Source organism: Ictalurus furcatus, chromosome 7 (genome assembly GCF_023375685.1).
Source record: "Ictalurus furcatus strain D&B chromosome 7, Billie_1.0, whole genome shotgun sequence".
In the NCBI taxonomy this organism is placed as follows: Eukaryota; Metazoa; Chordata; class Actinopteri; order Siluriformes; family Ictaluridae; genus Ictalurus; species Ictalurus furcatus.
In genome coordinates, this window is record NC_071261.1 from 17,616,035 (window position 1) to 17,631,701 (window position 15,667).

Consider the following 15,667-nt stretch of genomic DNA (forward strand, 5'->3'; position numbering starts at 1 on the left):
AACAGCTGGGTGCTTTTAATGAATTTTCAATGGTATAATTTGAAATTATGGAGTGGAAAGAGACTCAACCAAACTGTACTTGACTCAGTAGGTTAGCTGAAGGCCTCACACTGACACTCAAAAAAAAACAAAAAACGAAACTACACATAAAAGGATTTACTTGGGAAGTAAATCTATCTCTCTGGTCCTCAGTTCAACCCTGAACTCAATTTACTGTTTGTGCAGGGTTTCATATGTTCTCTGTGGGCTTCCTCCAGGTTCTCCAGTTTCCCCACCATCATATTTTACAGAGTCTATCAGGTGCCATTCCTTGTCTCCTTTTGTGGTCAAACATGCTGATGTTTCATGAACAAAAACATCCAAAAGTGTTCATGACCAAAAAGTTTGATTTTGGTTTCATCCGACCATGACACACGATCCTTGGTGACGTTCGAGTGTTTAATTTTTTTAGATGCTCTCAGGAGGGGCATCTTTATTGTAACACTTTCAAACAGCTTGTTCTTATGACATTTAACAGTTGATTTTGAAACCTGACATCCACACGAATTAACCAAAGTCTTCAAAAACTGTGATCTTTAGACTCTTTTTCCTACCTTTACCGTCCTCCTCAGTGTGTGCACTTGGGTCCGATTTCCAATAGTTTCAGATGTGAAACTTATTGTTTGGACCAAATTGTGCTTAATGGAATTGTTACATGATTCTGTATTTTATGTCTCTTACCATCTCTTTTGTGTTGAAATTTATTTGTTTTTCCCCATCCAGGGTAATGGATGATTTTGTGCACATGCAAATGGATTTTACATGTGTGCAACCTCATATACCTCAGGGAAACAGGATATGGTAACAGCTAGCAACAAAAGTTCCTGAGAACTGAGAGCAAATGAAAACTTTTTTCAAAAACTTAATTTCTTAGTACTGCTAATAATTTGTTATCTATATTTTCAGAGAAAATATTCTTATTATAAAAAAAATAGCTCTAAATCATATTTTAATTACAACAAAGTTATTTCTATAGTATGAATGGAAATTAAATGTTTTTTTTTCTTTTGAAGCATGCCAATAAAATTGGTGAGCACTGTATGTACAGTACCATCTGTGAGTACGTTTATACATAGTTCTATCATCTTAGTAAAAATAAATTGTGCATTTGGCTTTACAGTTGTGTCTTGATTGGCTTGTTGTATTATTGTACAGTACATGAGACAGCTAACAAAAGGCCTCGAGTTAATATCAGAAGTGAGGTCTTCACTGTAATAAAAAAAAATATGTAAACACCAGCGTCCATTCAGCTGAGGGAAATATGAATAATAAAGTTCACTTTACTGTAGCAAACTTTTAGATGATAAGCAGTGAGTTTTATCATCAGTGAGAAAAGAAGAACATGTAAGAAACTTTTATCCTTTTCATCTAAAGATGTAAATAACTACTGGAGCATGCTTACCTGAGATTTTCTGCTCAGTCAAGGAAGCATTACTGCTACAGATGCTACCCGATTCCCGTTCTGAACTCATACTGCCTTACAGTAGAAGGAAGATTGCAGCTATACACTGGTGTAGCCTGGAGCTGTGAGGCAGCTGCATCACTGTGTCACCCATGAGTTTACCCCCCCCCCCCCCTCCACTTTAATCAAATACATTTTAGTAATAGGGTTTAGTCATGTAGATTTTGCCATTGATGGTGTAATAAAAAATTATTACAAGCTATTATTACTATTCCCACCTCTCTTTATTAAAAACTGAAGTGTACGTGACACAGCACAGAGCTTTCTTCCCTCTGTCATCCTCTTTGTGGCGCAAGTAAGAGTCACCAAGGACAGGCTAGCCAGATACCATGAAAATCTGAAAGACTTCCAAAAATGTTTTCCCCAAGCATCATTAATCAGAAAACAACAACAACTTGTCAAATCAGAGATGTATCCTGTGCTGGATTGTGATAAGAAGAGGACAGTTTTCTGTTAATCCTCTATGTGTCATTTTAGATATAACCTTTAAGACATTTGCTGAAGGGTAAAACCTGTAGGAACCATGAGGCATGAAGAGGTAGAGTTTGAGTTGGACAGAAGCTAGAGGTGTCCTGCATTACAAAAAAGTTTTTTAAAATTCTTTGTTTACAGTTTATATATACATACAACCCAAATTCCCTAAATTTGGGCCAGTATGGAAAATAAAAAATAAATAAATAAAAAAAGTTCGAAAATTCGATTCACCCTGTACTATATTGAAAACACATTATTAACACATGATTTGATGTTTTACTTTGTGAATTTATTTATTTATTTAAAATATACACTCATTTCAAATCTGATGACTGCAACACACTCCAAAAAAGTTGGGACAGTCGACTGTTTACTGCTGTGTAACATCACCTTTTCTTTTAATAACATTTATTAAGTGTTTGGGCGCTGAGTGAAAACACCAGTTGATTAAGTTTAGCTAGCGGTATTTTCACTCTTCATCCATTATGCATTTCTTCAGCTGCGCAACTGTACGGGGCCTTCGTTGCCTTATTTTGCGCTTCATAATGCGCCACATATTCTCAATCGGAGACAGGTCAGGACTGCAGGCAGGCCATGCTAGCACCCGCACTCGCTGCTTACGCAACCATGCGCTTGTAATCTGGGCAGAATGTGGTTTGTTTTTCTGATCTCTATGGCAGCATATGTTGCTCCAGAATGTGTACATATCTTTCTGCATCAATGGTGCCCTCACAGAGGTGCAAGTTACCCATGCCATGGGCACTGACACACCACCATACCATGACAGACGCTGGCTTTTGGGCCTGACACTGATAACAGCTTGGATGGTCCTTTTCCTCTTTGGCTCGAAGAACACGATGGCTGTTGTGTCCAAAAACTATTTGAAATGTTGACTTGTTGGACCACAAAACACGAATCTACTATGCTACTGTCCATCTCAGATGAGACCGAGCCCAGAGACGTCGGCGGCGCTTCTGGACAGTGTTGATGAATGACTTCTCCTTTGCATAGTAAGGCCTTAACTTGCATCTGTGGATGCAGTGGCGATTGGTGTTGAGTGACAAATGTTTACCAAAGTATTCCCAAGCCCATGTCGGGATATCCATTACAGACTCATGACAGTTGAGGGATCGGCGATCACGCGCATTCAGAAGTGGTTTTCAGCCTTGCCCTTTACACACCGAGATTTGACGAGATTCCTTAAATCTTTTAATTATATTGTGCACTGTAGAAGGTGAAATGCCCAAAATCCTACTGATTTGTCTTTGGGGAATGTTTACATCAAAGTGTTGGATTATTCTCTGACTCATCAGTTAGCAGATTGGCGAGCCTCGACCCATCCTTGCTCTTGAAGGACTAGGCCTTTTTTGGAGGCTTCTTATATACTATGATTAGACGATTGCCTCACCTGTTTCACATCACCTTCTTATTTCAACATGTCACATCGCTATTAGTCCTAAATTGCCCTGTCCCAACTTTTTGGGAACATGTTGCATGCATCAATTTCAAAATTAACGTTTACCTTCAAAAAACTGTGCAGTTGATCAGATAAAACATCAAATACCTTGACTTTATACGTTTTTTTGTTGTTGTTGTTGTTTGTTTTTTGTTTAAATGCATGTCAAAGTACATTTACAAATCATGCCTCTTTGTTCTTATTAGCATTTTCCATAATTGGGGTTGGGGTATATATATATATATATATATATATATATATATATATATATATATATATATATATATGCACACTATATGGCCAAAGGTATGTGGACACCTGACCATCACATCCATATGTGCTGCTTGTTGAACATCCCATTCCAGATTTAGTCCTCCCTTTACTGTTATACTAACCTCCACTCGACTTTGGAGCATGGCTGTGGGGATTTGTGCTCATTCAGCCACATAAGCATTAGTAAGATCAGGCACTGATGTCAGGCGAGGAGGCCTGGGGTGTCGTCAGAGTTCCAAATCATCTCACAGATGTTCATTGGGGTTAAGGTCAGGGCTCTTTGCAGGGCACTTGAGTCTTTCAACTCCAAAATTGGCAAACCATGTCTTCATGGAGCTCGCTTTGCGCACAGGGGCATTGTCATGCAGGAACAAGTTTGAGCCTCTTAGTTCCAGTGAAGGGAAGTTGTAATGCTGCAGCATATAAAGACATTCTTCTGTGCTTTCAACCTTATGGCAACAGTTTGAGGAAGAACCACAGATGGGTGTGATGGTTAGTTGTCCACATACTTTTGGTCATATAATGTAGGTCTGAGACAGCTCATTTATTCTGTATATATATTTGCTGTACAATAATATATGATCTATTTATCGTTTCCAAAATTTTAATTATATATCACAGCTAACATTAATGTATGCACTTATCCTTGGAACAGAACACACACACACACACACACACACACACACACACACACACACACACACACACACATACACACACACATACACACATATGCACGCGCACACACAGGACCAATACAAAACTGCAAATCCAAATGACCAGCAGGGGGCAGTAGTTAAGTATTCTAGGAAATGGTCAATGGTTATTGATATGTATTGTCTTGGGAGGCAGAGGTAATTACTCATTGGTTTGAAATCAAATGAATCCATATGAACCCACAGTTTCTATCGGTTTTGTCTTTTGCCTAATGAGGATAATTTGCACATTTGGCGGAATGTTTTTCCCCCAATGCTCATTTTCTAGCATGAGTAGATAGTCTGTAAATGGAAATGTCAGGGAGTAGAATGTATTTCCATTTAACTTGAGATTATTTACAAAATATAAAGAATTAAAATTTGGTTGTAAATAAGACAGCTGAAAAGCATCTTGTGTATGCTGTACTGCACTTGTAGTATAGTTTGCATAATGAAAGTCTACATGATGAGAATTTGCTCACATGGTATTGAAATAACAGCAAAAAGTGCATCATGCCTTCTGTACATGCTAAACAGATCAGGTCTGTCTGTACGGCTACACCGTTCCCTTTTTCAGTCTACTACTTTCCTCCCTTTCTCACTCTCTCCCTCCCTCTCTCTTTCGCGTCTCTCGTTCGTTCCCTGCCCTCCCCTTTGCTGAAACTAAACGCCTGAGTACAGTCTCTCAAATAAGAGCACAGTACAACTAACACAGCAGAGTGATTCAAACTCTGCTCTCCTTTGCTTCTCGTGCCTTTCCTGTCCGCTGACATCTTGAGCACACTCCCCTGGCCACGCAGCCTGGATTTGGGACAGGAGCTGGGTGGCACACGTGGGTGCCCTGGGGTACAGGGCCCATGCCAGTCTGTGGAAGAGGGCACATGGGCGTTGGGTAACTGGAGCTCAGATGTGGAGGAGCCAGGGGGCTGGCATGAGTCAGGGCAGGGTGCGATGCTGGGCACGGCGTGGGAGACGGAGGGGCTACAGACGCTGGGCATCGTGGTGATCGTGTGCGCCTCACTCAAACTGCTGCACTTGCTCGGCCTCATCAGCTTCTCCGAGGGTAAGGGAAGATATGAATTTAGACACTGGAGCAGTGTTTACTTAGTGTACACGGAGTTTAATAAGAGGAAAATAACTGTGTTTTCTTAGTGTGTAAGAAATTTGTAGAGTTGTGTGTTAGATATGTGTATGAGTTTGCAGATGGATTAGTTTCTGTGGATGAGGCAAAGATGAGAGATAAAATAAAAAGAAAACCCAGTTTTAAAAACTTTTGGCAATTAGTTGAAAAGAGAGTTTGATTAATCTAGTTTAACATTCCAAGAGTTTCAATTTATTTTGTTTTATTTAAAGAGTAGATAATCGCGGTTAACATGCTGTGAGCCTTCTCTCACACGTATTGGACCTCCAGAACAGTTGTAAATAATCATAACTTCATCAAATGTTTTCATAGCCCTCTTCACACTCTGTTCCAATTTTCCATTCCATCATCCTCTACTGATCTTAAACCTTTGCATAAACCAAGTGCTTTTTACATGACGGCATCAGCCTACTCATCAGGCAAGATGAATATGTGAATATCACAGTGTGAATAGAGCATTTGAAGTGATGTAGCAGTTTGAGTACAGCAGGTTTCCTCCCTTAATCGGTCTCTGAAATATCTGACAGAATATTTCTGACATTCGGATTTTGGGGATCTGCTCTCTTTGGTTTGGTTTACTCAAGACATAAATCAATTTCCAACATTTATAATATATTGGATAATTCAATTGATTATTAAGTAATCAAACTTTGCATTTCAACCTGGTTAAAACAGCCTCATTTTTTTTTTTTTGACATAACGCAATTTATTAAACATGGTGGCTTGAAAGTAAAGCACTGTTTCACTTTGTTTAATCCATCAATTAACAATTCTATAGGATTGACTATGCTATGTAATATGGAGAAGATTCCTAGCTTTCTGTTCTGGCACAGAATCCTCTCCATATTCTAACACTATCTTAAATCTCTTTCTGTCTCATATGTGTTTGACTATATTACGTTCTATTGAAATGCTGCTTAAAGAGAAGTACACTGCAAGGTTTACCATGTACTTTTATTATGTGTCATAGCTGTAGTGTTTTGTTTAAATGGGTCATTTAACACAATTACACAGCAAGGCCAGTGATTCAGGGGATGCTTTTAACCTCCTGCCTGAAACTGTGAGGCAGTGTTATTTGTTCCCTCGGTTGGGCTTCATCTTTCACGCTCTGTCTCATCAAAAACTGCATTTTCCTCCCGTGGAAAGCTAGAGACTAGAAATTCAAGCATCTTGACACTCTAGCAATCATTACTTTTTAGAATTATATATTGGTAATACTCAAGCACCTTTTCTATATTGTACAGTTTTGGTGACATGGTTTCGGTGCATTGCATATACCACGTGTGCTGTAATTATCAAAGTTAAGGTGAACAAATTACCACCTTTAACCCTGTTCAACCAAATTTTTATTGCTCGATTAAAAAAGCACCACTGGGACCACAAAGGTATTTTAAGAGTCAGGACTGACTGTGAAAAAGTGACGGCATATGGAAAGGGGTGGTTATGAATCTCAATGAACCGTTACTTTTTTTATTATTATTTCTTTCCTTTTTTTTCTCAAAGCTAGTTCCCAATGATGAACGTTTCTTGCATATCAGTAGACAGCAAGGCCAGCGCTTGCCAAGATGAGCCAAAGCTCAGCCGCCAGCTGTCAAGCAGAGCTGTTTGTGTCCTCAGTTAGGCTTTTTGCATACTGAACATTTCCATTTTTACTTTCTCTTCGCTTGGTTACTGATGTTGGCTGCATCTATGAAGGTTGCAAGATTCAATTCAGAAACTCAAACACAGAATCTGAAAAATCTCTGTTGTATATATATACAAGCAATTAGTCATCACAGTTTTCTGACTATTGTGAGGGTTTTGTTTTTTTTCCTGCCTCAGTTTATTAAAGATGGCTGCAACCTGTAAATATTTCATGTAGAGTAGAGTGAACTGACTAGTAGAACTTGTTATCCATACAGAAAGATGGACTGACTAACAGCAGCTCTGACTGCACTTTGACAGTGGATATTTCGAGATGGATCATTAAAAATCTGAATTGTATACATTCCAAGGCATGTTTGTTGTTTTTGGTATTTCCACTGTAAATTTTTAAAGGATTTACATTAAATACAGGTCATACTGTTATAGTAAGGAAAACAGGGGAACAAGACATGACACACTATGGAAATAAGACAGTAAGTAGAATAAAAAGAACAAAAAAAATCTAAATAATCTGGTAGCACACAAGCTAGAGTCACAACACATCAAGTTGTAAACTAGGATGCTGCAAGTTCTTTTTGATTTCTTTGTGCTCAATAACATACAGTATGTTAAGAGCAATTGTCAAACATTATACAATTTCTGAGCAGAACCTTGAATGTATTCATTATCAGTCCAGTCAATAGATACAGGCAGTTCCAATACACCTAAATGATTTTCCCATTGTACTAGATGCTTGAGAGAGCAAATGAGTGGAAAGGCATACGTTTTCTATAGACAGATAATTTCACCTTTGAAAGGAGACAGTTAAGAGAGTTGCTGGAAAGAGTAGAACGGAAAAAATATAATAAATCTAGAAATCTGATTGATTTGAGGCCTGTATTGTACCATTACATTACACATTCAATGCCAAAGAATATCTGCTCAAAAATAGTGTGTTAGCTATAGTGGCATCAAGTTGAACTTGACCAGTAAATCATTTATGAACATAAAAAGGATTGTAACACCCAACATGATGGAGCATTTACACTTGTATAACAAGTGACAACAAATGAAAACCTGAGGATATTTTGGTGAGAACTGAATGGTGTCATATCCCCTGTTTCAGTCAAATTTTAATTATACTAAGAAGCTGCATTCTGTGAGATATGCTATTTCAAAAATAGAATCAAACAGTATAAATGCTGAAATGCACCAGACTAAACTATGGAGTAGTTAAAATTCCCTCCAGGTTTAAGTGAGATTCCCTCATGAATTAGAATAGTGACACCACATGATTTATTGCACAGGGAATAAAATGAATAACCTAATTTTGTTTGTAGTGCATTTCTTGCAAGAAACTGACACCATAACTGACCATTTAAGATGCAATGGCAACACAACAATTTTAGTTAAAATGTCTCACAAATATACATGATTGTAATATATACAGTAATATAGGTTTAAAAACACACACACATGCAAACACTTTGCTTGACAAAAACATGCCTGAGCTCCTAAGGCACTTCTCAAGTACACCCGAGTTAGATTACCAGACAAGAAAAGTCTTAACAGAACAGTAACCTCGAGAGCAAAGGCAGATGAACTGAACTGGACCTTCACATATGCAATGAGCTGCAATTTATAATCCCACACTTTGACCATGCCATTAAATTCATGAGCAAACCTAGTTACTGTGAGTAGGCTTGAGCTTTGGCTCTAAGAAATTATATGATCTGTCCAGGATTGATTTCTTCTCCGTTTTTAGGGAAATTACCTAAATATTAATTTCCCATTGGGTCTTATTAGACATTTGCAACCAGTCTGATACCATATCCCATAGATCTGTTTTAAAACTCATTATATTTACAGTTGAGTTGCTTTACGCCATTTATTTGTTGTGAAACCGTGGAATAGTATGAAGAGCAGTTCTCAGTGGTGGTCACAGATAACTCATGGAGTTTTCAAATGGCCCCCTTTGCTTGCGAAGAGAGTTCTGCAAGATGGTAATAAATGATGCTAGCTCTTGAGCTGTCTCTTTTAATGAAAGATATTAAGGGTGTGGCCGCTGTAGTGCTAGACAGTGAGTTTGTATTGAACCCATTTATAAAACATGTAAAACATTTGATGAGAATACTTTGACAGTACACTTTGCAGCTAATGATGATGCGGAGGTGAAGGATTATCTTATGCTTTTGGTCATGCAATTATAGACATTGATTTGAGAAAATAAGGACTGCTATGTTTTGAGACATGACATGGAAATTACATTATGGACTCTTTAGGTATATTGTTAAATGAATATGTACACTTCTTGTGATTCGGGGAGTTCTCTCACCTTCTCCCAGGAACAAAAAGTACAGACTGTTAAATGACTAACTGATTAAATGATTTCATCCATGACTTGCTTGTGCTGCTGCAACACAAGCATTACTCCTAGTGTATCTTAATGGAAACATCCTTGTCATCATGTGATTTGACATGGAATGGTGTACTAAGTCAAATATATAATGTTTATAATGAGTTATTTCAGAACACTTAAATATTTGTTGCATGTATACAATGGACTCTTTTGCAGTAGTGGGTGGCTTTATTGACAGATTTGTGAATCACTAATTTAGCTTTTATCACAGATCTCTAGGCTACAAAAAGGTGCAATGGCTAGTAATTGGAGAACACTTCATTTTATATGCAGGTTTTGCACTTTATATTTAAGCTTTGCATTACAAAAAATAGGCCTGAGCTCAGAAGTTGCACTTCCCCAGTAAAGTCAGTTACTGTAGATTAATGGACAAGAAAATCCTGTACCAATTTTTGTTTTTAATAAAACAGCAGCCACTGTATGTAAGACAAACGCCGAACTAACTGAAATGCACTTCGACAAATGTAATCAGCTGCAACTGAAAATCTTAGAGAGGAAAATGCCATAAGCAAACCCAGTTATATTTGTGGACAGGCTTGAGCTTTGTCTCTAAGAAATTATGTGATCTGTTCAGGAATGACACTCTGGAGAGGAGACATTTCAAAAAGGAAAAACTTTTCATATTCATAAAATTGAATTGAATTGAATATTTAAGTCATTATTAACCAACCAGTCTTATGTATTCCTGGCAGAACATTAAAGATGCTATAACATCTACTTGATTTGAGCGTGACCCATCAGCGTGGATATAAACAGAGTCATCATCTCCTAGCCCTCACAGAAACTGTGAGGTGAGGACCAATTTGTGTATCAGTGGAGATAAATATCACCTAGCTCAGTGGAGCACTTGTGCGTACACACACACACACACACACACACACACACACACAGACACACACACACAGACACACGCACACACACAGAGGAATACAGAGGACGCTTATGTCAGATTAACATAGGCGCCAGCCATTAGCAGAGGGAGCACTGCATGTGTGATGGTCACGGCACCTTTTCACCTGCCCTTTGTCTTAGACATGTCCTTGCACAAGATTCACGAGTCACTGACAGAACCTCTGAGTCTGAACTGTACACTAAAGCGCCACAGGAGATGAGTTATGATAATGGCCTGTCAGAAGCTTATATGCCTGAGAGGACCTTTTCTTCACCTTATTCATATTGTGTGTGGGGTTTTTTCTTCTTATAAAACGATGGCATGAACAAATAGGCTGATTATTAGCAGAGAAACACAGCTTGTACAATGGCTGCCCTTATAAAAATGTGTTTCATTGTAATGTCCTTTAACCTCTTTGAAGTGTTAGTAAAAGACATGGATGAACAAGATTTCTTTCTCTTTTTTTAAGCAGAATTTGTAAGAAATTACATTGTCTGACTAACAAGCTGGAAAGTCTGAACTTGTAATGGTGATTTCATACCATGAAGCCAAATAAGTTGTGACAGCAAATGGTTCTCAATCATTATAGCTACAGAGAAAGGTTCACGCTTCATAGATAACTTTTTCACTTACCACAGAAAACTAGGAAACTATGCCTCAGTTATAGAATGGCACAGGGATTAGGACAAAAGAGAACCACCTCTGACAAATTGGAACCAGTAGTTTCATTCACAAATCATATTTTCATTCACAAATCAATGTCTGTGACATGTGAAGCAGTTTCTGGCTGTTGAAGGTTCAGTCTGAGTTCACTGAATCCAAAGTGTATTTTATGTGTGTTTTGTTAATTAATGGAAATTATAGCTGGCCAATAATGGTCATCATGGTTATTTTGCTCAATCATTAAATAAGAATTATTGTACTGTAGAAAGTAACAAGACAGCTGGGCTAAAACACAACCAGGAGCTTGCAAAGTCAAAGCTTATTATTCAGTGACTACTGCAAAATATTTATAACTACAGTGAAATTCTTAGCAAAAGCTATAAAGTTGTATGAGTGAAGAATATAAGTCAGGATCACATCATGTGATTTAATGTACCACACTCAAAACTTAAGTCTAACCCATAAGCAAATTAGTTCATTCTTTCTATGTTCAGTAAAGCTCTCCAGTAATTCAAAATTGATTAATAAAAAAAAAAAATCATGATTGATATACTATTAATTTTGCTGCCCTAATTAAAATAAAAAGCTGATTATTCACTAGACTCATAATCATTGTTTCCTTTACAGTATACAAAGGGGTTTTGTAAAGACAACTATTATTATTGTTTCCTCATGTCCTCTTAGTACCACAAAAACTTTTTATTTATTTTTTATTATAGAGACAATGTCTGTGGTAATGTAAGTCATAGCAATTGTACATTGTTATAATCGTAAAGAAATTTGTTGTTTCAAAATTTTTCAAATTTAAACTCCAGGGATCGAAATTTATCAACCATGTATGAGAGTAATTTTGAGGTATGCATACGCACATTTCTACGCATAGAATGTTATTTATCAAGTTCTTTTTGTGTGTGAGGATGTACATATATTTAGATGTGTATGCAGAAACCCCCAGTGATAGAAAAGTGTAATAGTGGGTAAACTGATTATGAGCAGGAGCTCTCATCCCACTTAATCCCACTACTGTAATAACGTCAAAATAATTGACAAAGTAATTGCTGGCTGTGGTGTTAACAAGGTGTAGACAGGGGACACATGAAATGTAAAGTAAAAATTATGAAAGGCACATCTAAAGATTGATTGGGATGATGCAGACAATGACTGATATTGTCTTGCTTGAAGATTTGACATGCACAGTTTGCCCAGGGAGCTCTCTTTGCTGAGATTGATGAGTGGCTCATCAGTTGGTTTTGTTTGACCAGTGCAATCTCTGCCAGCAGCTTGCTCCATTTTTGAAAACACCAGCAAAACACAAAGGCAAAGACAACAATAATGATGTATTTTCACACCATGGCAGGTTTAGCCATGCAATTTGGGAAACAGATTGCACTTATATTAAAACATAAAATAACCCAGTTTTTATTCACATATGTAAACAGAAAAGTCTACTCAGGAACAGGTCATTTGTGATGCACAGTTGAGCTTCTTGAATGTCGTAGCCACGAGGAACACATGATCCTTTCATTGTGCAGAACAGTGCGGTGGAATTCTGAATTCTTCAAGCCGGTATTGGAGCTTCTTAGACCTTTTGACATGCTTTATGTTGTTCACAACAAGCCATTTATTCAGGCACAATACAGAACCACTCGTTAAGGTGAATTCCCTACTCCCTCAGTGCATGGCTTACATTTAGTATCGGCTCGGCTTGCTTGGAACCTCGACCAAGAAAAATGTACCAGGTACCAGGTACTATCCACAGTGGAAAATCCCCAAAAAGCGAGCAGAGTCCAGTCGAGTCGAGTTAAGTTGAGCCATACCATGCAGTAGAAAAAGGAGCACAGCAATTTTAGAATATGTGGGATTTATCAACTGTCACTGCATACAGCTGTTTGAATTAGTGTTGTCATGATACCATAAACATATCTTACAATACATTACCAGCTGAAGTATCAGGATACTAAGCAGTATCAGGATACTGCTAATTCATAATTAAAAACTACAAAATGAACCAAATTTCAGAAATACGCAGATATAAATGAAAACAGACAAACCATACATTATGAATACGTTATTAATGAGAATGACTAACTGGCTGGGTGGCTTAGTGGTTAGCATGTTCACCTCACACCTCCAGGGTCGGTGTTTGATTCCCACTGTGGCCCGATGGATGGAGTAACTGGCTATTGGAAAAATTCAAGAACAATCATACAGTTGGCAAGCAACTAATTCAATGTGCCACATATTTCATCTATTGTTCCCTAGAGCAATGAAATCAAGCAAATGGAAATAGTCCTGAGAATACTAAGAATTCATCAGGAATAAATCATCAACATCATCAGGAATAAATAACTGAATTTAAATCATGAAATTGGGAACTGTCACAGATTTCCCCTTGCGCTGAGCACCACGCTCAACAGTCCATAGTGCGACAGCATGTGCTTCCGGGTTGTCAGTGACTTTGTTTACTTTTGACATGTGCTTTGTTTTGGTTTCTGTTCTGTCTCTGCCCCTTTTGTTTCCTGTTGGTTATTTCTTCAGCTGTTCTCATTTCCCACTTTGATTTTGTTTAGTATTAAAACCCCTCCTGTGTCTTGTTCAGTGCAAAGTATTGTGTGTCTGTGTTTAACCACCAGAACCATACCAAGACCTTGATCCTTGTTTGTTGATTCCATAGTTTTGATTTTTTTTTCTGTCCTCCTGGTTATTGATTCTTTTTTTCAGCTAGTTTATCCTGTTTGCCTTTCGCCTGACCTTTTACCTGTTTTTTTTTACCACATTTGTGATTTACGTTTTTGGATTTGTCTGCCTCTCTCATAATAAAAGCTTTAACTGCAATTGCATCCGTCCCAATCCCATTACATGACAGGAACGTTAGCTCACTTACTATCAAACACGGCTAATTTTAGTATTTAGGCATAGCGGTTAGCGTAACGGTAGCTTGTTTACTAACAAACAGGAAATCTTTAAAGATTAAAGTAAAACATTTAGGTAAAATGAAGTGTAACTAACCTTTGTGTATTCTGCAGAAGCAGTGGTATGTCTTTTAAGTGAAAATAGTACTAAATGCTGCACATACAGTACGACATTACTTACAGTTCACCGTATTGATGATGCTACTGTTTAAATAATACAGTGGCATTGGGGGTATTTTAAAGCTTTAGTATCGCGATACTACTGTAATACCGGTATATCATGCAACCCTCGTATGCACATGTGTGATAAATGGGAATTTCCTTATGCATATTGGAAGTTATTATGCACAACTGTAGAACTTGTTCTACTTGTGCTTAGATAACTGACACCCCAGCTCTAGTTACTTAGATTTATAATTAGACATATAATAATCTGATTGACTGAAAACCTTCATAGCCATATCACAGTAATGTATTAACATGAGAAGCAAGCAACTACATTCGTTGTTCCTTTTATTGCATACAACATAAAGGGCAGTGTGTTTTCAGCAACTTTTTTTTCCCAATCTTTAATTCAAGCTTAGTGGTTTTAGGCATTGGGGAAAAGGCTGACATGACCTTTCCAGTTTAGTTTCTGTGCTTTGCCTCAGGTGGCTTTAGCTATAATCAGACAGACAGTGGAAGGCTGACCCACACATTTGTAGAAGCTTAAGTGAGGACTGTCTCAATCCGTTAGAATTACAGGGACTTAATGGATGCTAATGGAAGTCCAGTCTGAGAAATGAACATTAAGGTTCAAGTGGACTGAAAGACATTCTCATCAGTTTTACTAAGGTGTGCAAACAGTTATGAGGCCCTACATCTTATTTCTGAGTATCAATCCACATTAAGATGAAGATACAATATAAGTGGACTGTGACACAGTTGGATATAGGAATAGTGAGAACGCTAATGCTAACCTATTGCGCAATACTCAATTATTTTATTCTTAATGCATTCTTTATATATCAATCCCAACATTTGCAATGCCATAAGCTTATAGCAGATCTAAATGAAAGCATTAAGACCACAGATTGTACAACAGCAAAGCTGATTGCTTTAAATGCTAGTCCTGTCATAGCTTAGCCTTGATGTCTAAACAAAAAAAGGCTCCATTTTGTTGAGAAACTCAACTCAAATTTAATCTAAAGGATTTGCTCTATGTAGATTAAACCTTTGTTAGACAGCATACATGTTTTCTTGCACCATTTCAATATGACTGGCTTTGACACAAGAGTTTGTAACCACTAGTATCTCCTGCCACATATATTTAAAAATGGGATGCAAATGAGTCTTTCAACATTGGAGCCTAAGGGACAAATTCAAACTTTTCATCAAAACAGTCTGGGAGGAACATTGACCGTTAGCATTAATCTCTAGTTTAATTGCAAAGCTAAAAGTGGAATAACATCTCCCCACAAATCCTCTGTGATTTGTAAGTTTAAGTATAGGCTGAAGGTGTGCTTATAGATTATGTTAGCTAATATGCTGAATGATAAATTTTGTCTACAATATATTGTTATATTTATATATACACTATTTAAATTATATTTTTCTACTTCTCCTTGTTTATGATATT

General features: G+C 37.5%; 1 protein-coding gene across 3 annotated transcripts in view; it reads left to right on the top strand.

Annotated features, from left to right (window-relative positions):
* Window positions 1-15,667, top strand: part of kcnip4a (potassium voltage-gated channel interacting protein 4a) — a 79,534-nt gene that overhangs the window by 29,998 nt on the left and 33,869 nt on the right. Inside the window, exon 1 of one of the 3 annotated variants that reach the window (XM_053628994.1) lies at window positions 5,159-5,462. The exons of the other annotated variants lie outside the window; for them this stretch is intronic. Within the exon in view, the coding sequence (XP_053484969.1) occupies window positions 5,351-5,462 (112 nt within the window). The 5' untranslated portion in view covers window positions 5,159-5,350. Of the gene's footprint in view, window positions 1-5,158; window positions 5,463-15,667 lie in introns of those variants that run through there. 3 annotated transcript variants of the gene reach the window in all.